The 12,679-nt window shown below is 50.0% G+C and overlaps 2 protein-coding genes and 1 long non-coding RNA gene across 3 annotated transcripts; 2 read left to right on the forward strand and 1 right to left on the reverse strand.

Moving 5' to 3' along the window:
• The first annotated feature begins 235 nt into the window (after positions 1–235).
• Positions 236–1,084, forward strand: LOC135393233 (uncharacterized). The gene is made up of 3 exons (XR_010422540.1): positions 236–356; positions 713–902; positions 1,017–1,084. It is a non-coding gene; the product is annotated as an uncharacterized LOC135393233 (long non-coding RNA).
• Positions 1,085–1,091: 7 nt separating this feature from the next.
• On the forward strand, positions 1,092–2,183 carry LOC135392478 (uncharacterized). Its single transcript, XM_064623186.1, has 2 exons — positions 1,092–1,136; positions 1,228–2,183. The coding sequence occupies exons 1-2, from the start codon at positions 1,092–1,094 to the stop codon at positions 2,134–2,136; spliced, it is 954 nt and encodes a 317-aa protein (XP_064479256.1). The 3' UTR covers positions 2,137–2,183.
• Positions 2,184–2,383: 200 nt separating this feature from the next.
• Positions 2,384–3,356, reverse strand: LOC135392479 (uncharacterized). Its single transcript, XM_064623187.1, has 4 exons — positions 3,201–3,356; positions 3,005–3,138; positions 2,862–2,926; positions 2,384–2,776 (listed from the first exon to the last, which is right to left on the reverse strand). Exons 1-4 carry the CDS (start codon positions 3,323–3,325, stop codon positions 2,384–2,386), a joined length of 717 nt encoding a protein of 238 aa, XP_064479257.1. The 5' UTR covers positions 3,326–3,356.
• Between the last annotated feature and the right edge of the window lie 9,323 nt (positions 3,357–12,679).

Genomic DNA, 12,679 nt, shown 5'->3' on the forward strand with positions numbered 1-12,679 from the left:
TTGTTAACTGTCACAACAATGTTGACAGCGCGAAGCGCGTGGACACGCCGATAACGTTCCATTCGTTTCCCGGCAAATGGTACGAGACGGCGCGGAGAGAAGCCTGGGTAACGGCAGTTCGTCGCAAGAAGTAAGCTTACGATTCAGGGGTTACTTATTTTATACTAAATTGTTTTGCATCGTGTGCCTTCCAGTCCGGACGGTTCGCCTTGGCAACCGACGAAGAAGACGAGAATCTGCAGCGCGCACTTCGTTGACAACTGCGTCAGTAATATCGAGGGCCATCCTTCCTATGTGCCAACGATTTTCCCGCCAGTGTACCGGAAGAAAGCCCCCGATGCGGGAAGACACAAAAGGTAACGTGAGCGATTAGCACGTAGTAACGTTAGAGATTACACAAAAATCATCAAAGCAGCAGCCTGTATGCAAGTTTGCCCGAGCTCTCAATGGAGCTCCCGAGACGGTGCAGAGCGTGTTCGTTGAAATGCATGGTGAAAAAGAAGAGAAGTGAAGACGAAGTGAAGAGAGACGAGGTCCGTCCTCGTCTCTCTTCGCGTCGTTTTTCACAATGGAGCTCCCGTCTTTAGCGACGCTGCCCAATAAAAAATCATTGATAGACGAGACAACTGCAAGAGCTTGGCTGTTCGCTTAACATGACACAAACAAAACGACCACAAAAGCAAGTTTAAGCAGCAGTGCTGTAAAATTTCAGGTGGATGCAACGGAAACACAATGCGGTGCACAGTCTGCAAAAAACCTGTCAAGGCATGTTAACAACAGACACACCGGAGCCCTCTGCCCTGCCCGATGAGCATGACCAAGAACGGAGCGAGGACGAACAGCTCGACATACTAGCAGATATTGCTTCAGCTGCCCCAAGGCTACCGACATACAGAGATGTGGTGAGTGCCTTCATATCCATCTTAGCCCACTGTAGTGATAACAAAAATCGTACATGTGCTGTGCAAATTATTTGAGTGAGGCATATAGAAATTTTGTTCAAATATTTCTTCTAGGGTACAGAAACTGAAAGCTCGTCCCATGCTGGCTCACTTAAGATGATGTTGTCCGTAACTGACGGGGTGAATGCCATGTGCCAGGCCAACCACTTCGACCACGTTGAACAAGTTGAACAAGTACGTGCAGATAAATCAAAAGATAATTGTCTCAAAATACAGCTTGTAATGGCCTTCTGTGCCTTTACTACAATATATGATCTTTCTCTAGGCAACTTGTACTGAGCAATCATGGAGGAGACAATGTGGATTTCAAGGTTTCGCTACTCTGCAGAAGTCTGAGCAAACTCTCCAAGACCTGTGTAATGTGACCCTGGCCGTGTTCACAGTTCTCCTCAATCTTCTTCCAGAGCAACGGTACCGGTCATCTGACGTCACTCGTGAGGACAGACTTGTGCTGTTCTTGATGAAGCTTAAGTTAGGAGTAAGCCTCAGAGCCCTTGCAACATTATTCGGGATCTCAAGATCGACTGCAAGCCGCGTGTTTCATGTAACACTTGACTATCTTTCTGTTAAGCTACAGGATTGGGTGTTTGTACCTCCACGCCATTGCATACGAGAAGCAATGCCTGAATGTTTCAAGCGCCAGTATCCTGACTGTACCTTTGTCATAGATTGTACCGAGGTCAGGACAGAAGCACCTTCACAGCCAGAGCAGCAGCACGAGCTGTACTCGCACTACAAAGGAACGTATACGCTCAAGTGGCTCGTAGCCATAACCCCAGATGGAATGGTGGCATTTATTTCACCTGCATATGGTGGGAGGTGTTCAGACTCTGAAATTACACGTCACTCTGGTTTCTTGACACTTCTCAAGCCTAATGATGTTGTATTAAGCGACAAGGGGTTCCCCTCTATAAGGACAAGTGTGTCTGACCAAGGTGCTGTGCTCGTCATGCCACCTTTTAATCTTGGGGGAGGGCAGTTATCAGTTGGAGACATGACAGCTACATTTGCTATTGCTCAAGTAAGGATCCACGTCGAGAGGGCAATTCAGAGGCTCAAGCAGTTCAATATTCTTAATAGCCGTGTGCCACTTTCTCTCATACCAGAGATGTCGAAAGTAATGCGTGTGTGCAGTGCACTTGTCAACCTACAAACTCCCATAATAAGATCCTAGGATACTGCTATGCTGTATGAGAGATGAACTTTAATGTCCTTGAAGGTACTATGTAATTACCATTAACATGTTATTATCTTAGACTCATTAGTGTTTGTAGAATGATGTGATCCGTTGTCCATGTTCATGCACAGCAATAAACAATATAAAAGGAAATCTTAGGCAATTGCCAGATTCCTTCTGATTTAGTCAAATCCGCCTGCACACCACACATGTAGCCACAAGTGTATTTACTTTATTTTCATGATTACATGCTCCTAAAAAGTTCATTTATGAGATACGTAAAATAAAAATATTCCAATTTTGCAATTAGCTCAGACAGGAAGCTGTCATCCCTTGCAACGATTACGGTCACACTCTGCTTAGGACTGTACACAAAGAGGACGGCCTTTGATAGGTTGAGGATGTACAATTGCACTTGAATTTGCGTGTTGTACGCATGGCTCTTCTTCAGTGTCACTTGCCCATCCTCGAGCTCCAGGTACTCGACAGAGGACTTTCCAGTGTCGTCCACAATCGCAGTGTTTCGGCATCTGTGTGGACACTTGATCTCGGTGACCATGATGTCGTCCCCCACCTTCACAAGCCCGTCTGGGCTGCAACAAAGCCATGGCTGCGTGCACATTACAACAAGGCCAGTCTGAAACAAATGATTGCAGTTTGAATTAAAACAGTGCAGAGATAGAATTGAATCTCATGGCGAATGTAAAATGAAGTTCACAAACCTCAGCGATCTGCGCAGCAAGCTGTTCTTGCAGTAACTGCCGTGCACGTGCTTCAGTTGCTATACCTTCAAATATTTATGACACATTAGGCGCACAGAGATAAAATGTAACACATGTGGTAATCATGAATATTCTGACAATACCGTATTTCATCCCTGCACTGCAGAACGTGGTCCTTGATGCCATCCTCACGGCCAGCTCCTTGAACTTGCCCCTTCGTGTCCTAATGGGATGGGCGGTAGAGCTCGATATCCGGAGTCTGCGCTCCTCGTGCCACCTGTGCTTTCAAAGAGAGAATGCAATATGACACTTTCAAACAGACGTTCCTATAGCGCCTACCGTGAATTATGGGCCTGTCCCTTTGTTTCCAGTGCCAAGCAGAGCGGATCAGTTCTCAAGCATACAGATTGTCGGTAGAGGCCTTTTGCAGCATCACTTAGCGTCGCTAAGAAGTCGCGTGGCATTAGTGAAAACCTCTTCCGTCCAGTGGATGTCCCCGTTCGCATGAGACTTTCAACTGGCTGCACTTCCATGTAGTGCCATGTTGCTCTCCTGTGGCCCATGCTTTGCAGCAGGTCGGTGACATGTTCCCTGTCCACCTTCTCTGCAACGTCCTCGACGAGATCTTGCAGAACATCTCTGCACACCCTCTCAGTTTCTGTTCTTTTCATCAGCACCAGCATGCGGGCAAGCGTGCTGTTTTCGGTGCCCATGCCATATGAATCCAGCAGCATCTGTGGAGGGGCTGGCTGCGCACTGTCAGGGCATGTTTGTGAACCACCTGCAAAAGTTGGTTGGTTGTTTTCGAAGGCGTTTGTTTGCAACGTTAAAAGCATCCCCTCTGACCAACACAGAAACAGAAGTGCAATCAAACCTGGGAATATCTCATCTACTGTTTTGGTTTCGCCCCTGATCGGCTTGCTTGATGGCTTGCCCCACTGTTGAGGCCTGCTCGTGCAGGACTCTTCACGGAATTCGTTTATGAACGCACAAACGGCAGCGGTATGCTTACACTTGCCGATCACCCCGGCTTTGCAGGTACACGCAGCAGATATGAGGGACCGGGTACGGCTGTCCAGCTGGGGGAAGAATTCCTCACAGCATTGTAACCTCCTCCGCACGAACACAAGTTTCATGCACGCGACGGTGAATTGTAATGGCTAAACGCAGTCACCACGCCTAGAGCCGCTAACGTCGCCACTCTACGTTTCACATGCACAAAACACATGCATCACATGCACAAAACAGCTCGTACATTTTACACAAAACTGTGCCCAGGTGCTTACCTGTATTGTGATATCATAAACGAGGCTGTCCTTGACTTGGGAGACGCATTTGGCAAGGATGCTCACATCCATGTCACCGCAGACACGCTCCTCAACCGCAAATACGTGTTTGACCAGCCGTCTACCTTTTCGCACGTTGCCCTCCGTGAAGTGGCCACCCTCCTTTATCTTTCCGAATCCATGAAAGAAACGCAGCATGTCGAAAGTGCCAGGCAACAAACTGATACCGAGCACAACAACGCAGCTGACACACTAATGAAGGGTCGCACACGGGCCCTTAGTTACGACGGTGCCGTGGGTGGCGCTGAAGGCAACGGTTTGGCGCGCCCCCTGGCCCAGCCGTCCTCCCCTATTGTGCCTCAAAGACAAAGGGCTCTGGCACAAGGAGAGGAAAGCGTTAACTGTCAGGACACGGAAACGTGATTTCAGAGGGAGGATGCGTGCTCGCAGTATAGTGCTTGGTTCGAGGTGTATTTAGGGAGGCCCAAACAATGACGTAGCGCCTTCCTCTCGATGATGAAGAGCCTTCTAAGGCAGTAATGAGGGAGGTGGAAGAAAAGGACGCAGCCGAATTCCAGGACAGGACGGATGTATCACTTGTAAACGAGCAGGAGGGCGTTTCTGCGCATCCCAATACGGGTGCTGGAGCAGCGATGGAGAAGGCTACATGCCTTCGTAGCTTTTTGGCTGACAACCTCCAGATGGTGGGCCCAGTCCAAGTGTCCCTCATACCAGACACCGAGGTATTTCAGCAGGTTCGTCTGGCGGATGGACTCGGAGGCAACCTTGAGATCGATCGTCACAGGGCTCGAAGGGTAACTAGAGGGTGTGAAAAGGAGCACCGCGCACTTCTGAACGTTCAGCGAGAGGTGAACAGAGCGCATCCAGGCGGAAAGTGCTTTGAGGTACTCTTGCAGCTTCTCATATAGCAGGTGCAGCGACGGGGAAGAGGCAAAGAAGGCTATGTCATCAGCGTAGGTTATGGTGAGGATGTTCTGGTCTAAGGGCAGAGAGCTCATCAGGATATTAAAAAGCAGGGGTGACAGGACGGAGCCTTGGGGTACGCCTCTGTGTTGAGCTTGCTGCGAGGAGGTAAAGCGGCCGTCGGAACAGAAGAACGACCTCCCTCTAAGGCAGCTGTCGACCCAGGAGATGATGTAGGGGGGAACGCGCACCGAAGCCATTATGTGGAGTAGGACGCCGTGCTCCACGCTGTCATAAGCCTTAGCAACATCTAGTGCAACCAGGGCAGAGATGTTTCCAGTCTCGCGCTCGTGGCGGATCTGGCTTTCAAGATTCACATGCGCCATCCAGATAGAGCATCGAGGGCGGAACCCAATCTGGCTATCATTGAGTACAGATGAGGCCTCTAAGTAAGACTCGAGCCGGCGGTGCAAAACGCGCTCTATGGTCTTGCAAAGGACAGAAGTCAGTGCAATTGGGCGGACGTTGTCTATCTCCAGGCCCCTCGAGGGAACTTTCTTCATGACCGCCACTCTCGCAATTTTCCAGACATCGGGGATCCATGCGTGCTCCACGGATACGTTCACGATATTTAAAAGTTCAGTAGGGTGAGACGCCTACAAAGACTTCACCATTGCGCCGGTGATGCCATCCGGACCGGGTGCAGATCTAGGTAGGGAGCGCACGACAGCATCGAGCTCCTCTTCAGTTACAGGGAAGAAGCCAGATGGCGACGCTTGGGGGAAGGGAGGGCCACGAGGAACTGCATTCCGGAAGCGTAGGGAGAGACCTTTGGCAACAGCTTCAAGCCTTGCTTTTGCGACGTCGTCAGGGGCGACAGAAAGCTCATTGCATGAGGCGCTAGAGAAAGACCTCCGAATGTAAGCGATGTGCTTGTACAAGGCCTTCCTGCGCTTCGAGTGGGACAGGAAGGAGTTGCGGCTATTATAAAAGACTTGCTTAGCGGCGGAGATGGTACGCTTGAAGACGGCCTTGAGGAATTGGTAGTTCTTCCAATTTGCATGGGACGTGTTTGAGAGAACCCGCTTCCAGGCGGCCTTGCGGCGGCGATAGACTCTAGTGCATTCCTCGGACCACCAAGACGCACAATTTGACGATGAGTGCTTCTCAAGGTGAAACGTAGCCGTCACTATTGAGCGCGAGCGGGAAGCGTGATCCACGGCAGGTAGTTCAACACATTCGTCAAGGAGTAGGGCGAGGCTTGTTTGCTGCAGAGAGCGGCTACACTGAGAACAATTCTATTTGGGTGTCACGTGCGCATCTTGCACCGTGGCTCTCCCTGCAATGACGGTGTGGTATTCAATGGTCTCGCCAACCGAACAGCAAAGAAAAAGTCCCCGAGCCTCTTCGGTATGCTTTGTCAGACTTGTGTCCGATACCAAAAAAAAAAAAAAAGGAACTAAATACCGTTAACAGTTAGTTCAGAAAAAAGTAACTAAATACGTTACTCGTTACCAACATACAAAAGTAACGAGTTCCCGTTACTCACAGGTAACGAGTTACTTTTACGTTACCGCCGCATAGTTAAGCGAGCCAACAAGCATTCCGTCACTTGCCTTCAACTCATTATTAATGAGGAATTGCACTTCACAAGGAAGCTGATACTCGAAATTTACGTCAGTGATCTTCGTTCTCTTTCGTGTGAAGACATCTGCTGCCGAAGCGGGGGTGATAGGAGATTATGAAAACACAAGAAAAGACACCGGTTTTCGCGTCACCGATGACCAACGGTTCCGAAAAACAGACGAAGGGCTGCGTCATAATTTAGGGCGCTCAATAGCTTAGCAAAGACAAGAAAAGGCTAGAAGTCGAAACACACTTTTTTGTAGCCGTAGCACAATTGGTGCCCATTCTTGGGAAGGAGTGATGGTCGGAGATTACGGAAACAAGAGAAAAGACACTGGCCTTCCTTTAAGACGATTCAGCACGTCAACAAAACCTCCAGCGAGGGACTGATGTGTACTTTGAGTCATACGTGGTCGTGGGTCACGCAGGTCAAATCTGCACTCATTGCGCCACGCGGAGTGCTGAAATGTGCTCCCCCGCGCTGAAGAAAAGGAACGAGTAACGTCAGTAACGAGTTCCCAATTTTTGTAACTGATTCCGTTACTATTACAATTTTTTAAAAAGTAACTGAATCGTTACTTCGTTACCAAAAAAAAGTAACCGTTACCAAGTAACGAGTTACTTGTAACGAGTTAGGCACAACTCTGTGCTTTGTTAGTGATTTGCGTAGTCTCTTGACTTTTTCACAACTTCTTTGTCACTGACGATAACCGATAGTACATTTGAATCTCAAATTCTTGGCTGTATAAACCTTACTTTAATCTCGAAGACCCCTATACATCCGTATGACTCCAGTAGCCACAACGAAATAAAAGATGACGGTAGTTTCGTTTTCCGCGAAACACGGACTCTGTCCCGCGAGTGAAGCCGTGGGTCTCATGAGTGGTGGTGGTGGTGTGTGGTGAAAGGGCTTGCCGTTGTCGGCCTCACGTAGGTGGGCAACGTCACGACTGACGCCCTGGGGGAATGTGCGTCCTGGGCCGACTTCTAAGGGAACTGTGCCGACATATGTCTGAAAGCGTCTGAGGAAAACCCAGGAAAAACCCCAGACAGCACAGCCGGCACCGGGATTCGAACCCGGGTACCTCCCAGTCTCGACGTGACATGGCCAGCACGCTAACCACTGAGCCACGGGAGCTTTTTTTTCTTTTCCACCTTTTATTAACAAAACACACAAGTGCACACAACTACAGGTACGTCACACGGTCGCAACGCCGTGGGCCATTACAAAACGGGAGCCACGGGAGCTGGTGTCTCATGAGTCTTTAGAGATTACTCTGCACGAAACCCTGGCCAATCACCCTGTGTGGCTAGTGGCCACTGTACCTAGTGGTGAAAGAAGAAAGAAGAAGAAGAACACGGACTCGAACAGCGCATGAGTGCATGGGCACATGCATTTGTTCTATGGCTGCGTCGTGGTACCGCTACTAGTGCAGCTTTGTTGACATCACTCGCTTAAAGCCTTCGCCTCTCCGCTGGTTCAGAGTCTTGACAAAGCCTGCCCTCAAGCAAATGAAAGACGTTTTCGAGCGCCAATACAGGACACGACGGTAGTAGGATCTACCAGTTATCCTCAACAGTGGAACCCCGGGCTGGATTGCACATCTCATCGTGTCTATCACTTGCCCTTCACGACTTCAATCGACACCGAGCTGCGTTTCGGAGGAGGTTCCGTTACATCATATACGCCGCACCTGCGGAGCCAGTACCCCACATTCGTATCTTGAAGCCTTTTTTCGACATCTGATACCATCAAACAGGTCTCCTAATGTGCTCGGCTCAGCGCCGTCTACTAACTAGAGTACAGCAACGGAGCAATCTACACACCCACTCGTAAGGCATGCGCCAGATGCTGGGCTATCGCCGACGCACAGGAGCTTCAACTACGCATCTAACGACATCCAACTGCTACAGCAACTACATCCAAGGTTTAATAAATGAAATAAAAAAAAGAGAGATGAAATGTGTATAAAAACAAAAGGAACACTCCAGGGATCGAACCCGAGAACGCAATCACTCGGCTTCAAAACCATACCACAAGGCCATCAAAGCGACGCATCAAGCACGAGCAATTTGGTTAGAAATATAATGAAAGCCAGCGTAGGTCTATCATGTACTTTTTTTCGTTGTGGGAAAAAAATTGGGGCCTCCTGCCACTGCGCACAAAGCTGCAGAGCGCAGAATACAGGTCCGCCTTTCATGTCCGATGTGGACACTTTTTGGGGGAAACCGTAGTTTTGACGTAATTACAGGACAAAGACATGCCAATGTATTCTGCCATGAAGCCAAATAAGCCGAAAATAAGCCTCCGAGGAAAAAATTCGAGACGGTCTTGCGCTTCCAATCCACTAGTGGACAACAAAGAAACCTTCCGTCGTCACTCCTAGATGTGGACACTTTTTTCTAACCCTCACAGATAACATATATTCTATCAATAGCGGCTGGAATGCATAGCTTCAATGGAGGGCGCAGAGTACGCAGGTGAAGCCAACTTTAAGAGTAGGTGTCCCGCAATTCTGGGAATGTAATATTGGAGCTCTGAATTTGTGGTACTTCTTCTGGGCACAACACTACAAATTAAAGCGCGGCCTCAAATACAGCAGCGCCTGCAGAAAGCTCTGGACACTAGTGAGATACCTGTCAGAAAGAGGTATGGATGTCTCGCCAGAGAAGACCGTCGTTCTACCATTCACGCGCAAGCGCATGACGAGATTCCCCTTACTCCTCGGAGACTCTGTCTTGAACACAGTAAAGCAACATCGTTTTCTGGGTGTGACTCTTGACGCTGGTTTGACTTGGTCACCGCAGATAAAAAGGATAACCACAAAAGCCGATGCTTATCGCACCATTCTGCGCTCCTTGGGTGGCATGAGATGGGGCAGTTCCTGTAAGTCTCTCCTGAGGCTTCACAGATCTCTGGTGAGGCAGACGGTACTCTATTCGCTTCCCGTTCTCCATGGGCTCTCGGCTACATCGGAACTCAAGCTGCAGAGAACACTCACCAGAAGCCTGCGTACAATACTGGGCCTACCTCGAGCAGCTTCAGACAGTTGCACATTGGTGGGAAGGAAATGAACCACCTGTACAAGCCCTGAGCGTGCAAGAGACACTGCGCCATTACCTGCACCTGCTGACTCGCCATGAAAAACATCCACTAATCCGGAAGCTTAGTGACAGGTGCCACTCTAAGTTTCACTCGCTCGTCGTCGAACACGTCGACCAGTTACCCACAAACTTTCAACCGCCTGTACCCCCAATGGTTGCACCATGGATATTACGGGACCCCGGTGTATCCCTGACTGTGCCTGAATGTCCAAGTAAACATATCGTCAATGCGGGTGTAATTAATCAGCGAGTCCTGGAGATGGTGGAAGAGCTCCACAGCGGCCACTGTCATGTCTACACGGACGGGTCATGTACATCGGATTCTTCTTCGTCCGCCTTTGTGGTACCTGAGAGAGGCGTTGAAAGGCGTTATCGCCTATCACACATGTCATCGTCTGCTGGTGCGGAGATTCACGCCATTACCCAAGCTCTTCGATACATTTAGACAGCAAATTGCAATCGTTGGGTCGTGTACTGCGACAGCAAAGTCGCTCTATCTGCGCTACGCAGCCGCAACCCATTCTCATCGTGCGCTTCGATGGTGTATGACGCCCTTCTTGTTCATGACGCTGTTGTCCAGGACGGTCACGAGGTTAGGTCCCAGTGGGTACCCAGCCACTGCGGTATCCCTGGTAATGAAAAGGCTGACTGTCTAGCTACAGAGGCACGCAGCATGCCCCGATGTCGTGCTATTCCATTCACAGCGCACGACGCCAGACGACTACTACACAGCGTCACGTACGACGTTTCTCGTCGACTGTGGTTTGCAGACAGTAGCCGTAACCTAAATGTTCTGCGACAGATGGACCCCAACGCTGAGACTCTTATTCGCCGTCTTCGAGCTGGCGTCCCGTTCTGCCGTTCTCTGCTGCACAGAATGGGTCTGGCTGAGTCTCCGTTGTGCCCCGAGTGTGATGTGGTGGTCGACAGCGCTCACGTCTTGCTGGAGTGTCGGCATTTCATATCAGAGAGACAGTCACTCCTTGCCGATATTTTACGCATGACGAATCGCCCAGTGGAGCTGACTCATTTTGCGTCCTTGGGATACTCCGCGAAATCAACGGAAGGCAATCCGTCTGCTGGTAGCCCTCTTGAGTGGGACTGGTCTCACTACCGTATTGTGAAGTCTAAGTGCGAACTTTATTTTAGTGTGAACTGCTGACACCGTATTTTGTAGATCTGAAGTGTGCGATATTGTTTTCCCGTTCTATTGATTGTATGGCTGTAAGTACGTGAGGGATCCCGCTGTGATTTGTTTTGATTGCTGTATTTTGATTCATAGTGTGTAATAGCTATACAGCTCTTGCAATGGAGCAGGTAGCACCTATGGTGGGTTGCTGAAAGCTCCAAGGTTTACTTTATTCTACTATCTTACTAACTAACTAACTAACTAACTAACTAACTAACTAACTAACTAAAAGAGTATTTAGTATCTGCCAACTTGTATCAGCAGGCTATGTACAGGTTGGGACAAAAGTTTACGGAACACGCGGGCGGCGTACTTTTTCTTCGGTGCGACACCCTAGCGGCCGCAGGAAGCGGGTAAGTTCACAAGAGGGGTGGAAGGGTGCGCTGCTAGCGACAGACAGCGGTAGCTTCCACTTCCCTGGCACACCCAAACGACCCCGGTACTACCACTGTGTGTCGCTAACAGCGCACACTTCCATCCCTCCGAAACAGTGAACTCACCCGCTTCCGGCGGCCGCTAGGGTGTCGCACCGAAGAAAAAGTACGCTGCTCGCGTGCTCCGTAAACTTTTGTACCAACCTGTACCATTCAAAACTGTTGTCTTCAGATTCCCAGAATGACTCAGCTGCTGGTTCCTCCAGTGGTGAAGATATTGTCCTATCATGCACTGCAAAAAATGCTACCCGGGTACCCGGGTTCGAATCCCGGTGCCGGCTGTGCTGCCTGGGGTTTTTCCTGGGTTTTCTTCAGACGCTTTCAGACATATGTCGTTTCAGACACAGTTCTGTTAGAAGTTGGCCCAGGACTCACATTCCCCCAAGGTGTCAGTCGTGACGTTGCCCACCTTTGTGAGGCTGACAACGGCGAGCCCTTCCACCACCACCATCACCAAAAAATGCAGGGAAGAAGAGGAGAAAGAAGCTCGTGCGGACGCGCGATTCTGAAGCTGCTGAGCCCATGAACCGTGGTGGTGATAGGGCTTGCCGTTGTCGGCCTCAGGTATGTGGGCAACGTCACGACTCACGCCCTGGGGGAATGTGCGTCCTGGGCCGACTTCTAAGGGAACTGTGCCGACATATGTCTGAAAGCGTCTGAGGAAAACCCAGGAAAAACCCCAGACTGAGCACAGCCGGCACCGGGATTCGAACCCGGGTACCTCCCAGTCTCGACGTGACATGGCCTGCACGCTAACCACTGAGCCACGGGAGCTGGTTGCTGAGCCCCCAGTGATTACACCGCTTAGAACCCTGGGGTCAATCGCCCTGTGTGGCTTGTGGTCACTGTGCTTAGTGGTGGAAGAAGAAGAAGCTGCTGCTGATTTTCTGCGATTTAGCCCTGATTGTTGCTGAAGTTGCTCTGCCTTAGCTTGAGGCAGGAGTCGCGTTCTAGACGTTGGTGAGCTGCGCCCACACACGGACCTCCTGACCTCACGGTCATGGATTTATCCCCTGAAGGGGTAAGCAGCCCCGAGAGTGGGCGTACGGTGCTATACCGCAAGCGAGGTGCCTATACTTCCAGTCACGCCTCGTCTACACCAGCCTCGTCAGAAGACGATCGACCTTTTCAAGACGTTGTCAAACGTGCTCGGAAAGCCAGCCTACGCAACAATGGGCGGATCACCCCACTTAAGGGAACTACCGTGATATTTGCTCCACTTGATCGGGCATCGAACCTTGCTAAGCTCAACCA

This window comes from Ornithodoros turicata, chromosome 4, assembly GCF_037126465.1.
Source record: "Ornithodoros turicata isolate Travis chromosome 4, ASM3712646v1, whole genome shotgun sequence".
Taxonomy (NCBI): Eukaryota; Metazoa; Arthropoda; class Arachnida; order Ixodida; family Argasidae; genus Ornithodoros; species Ornithodoros turicata.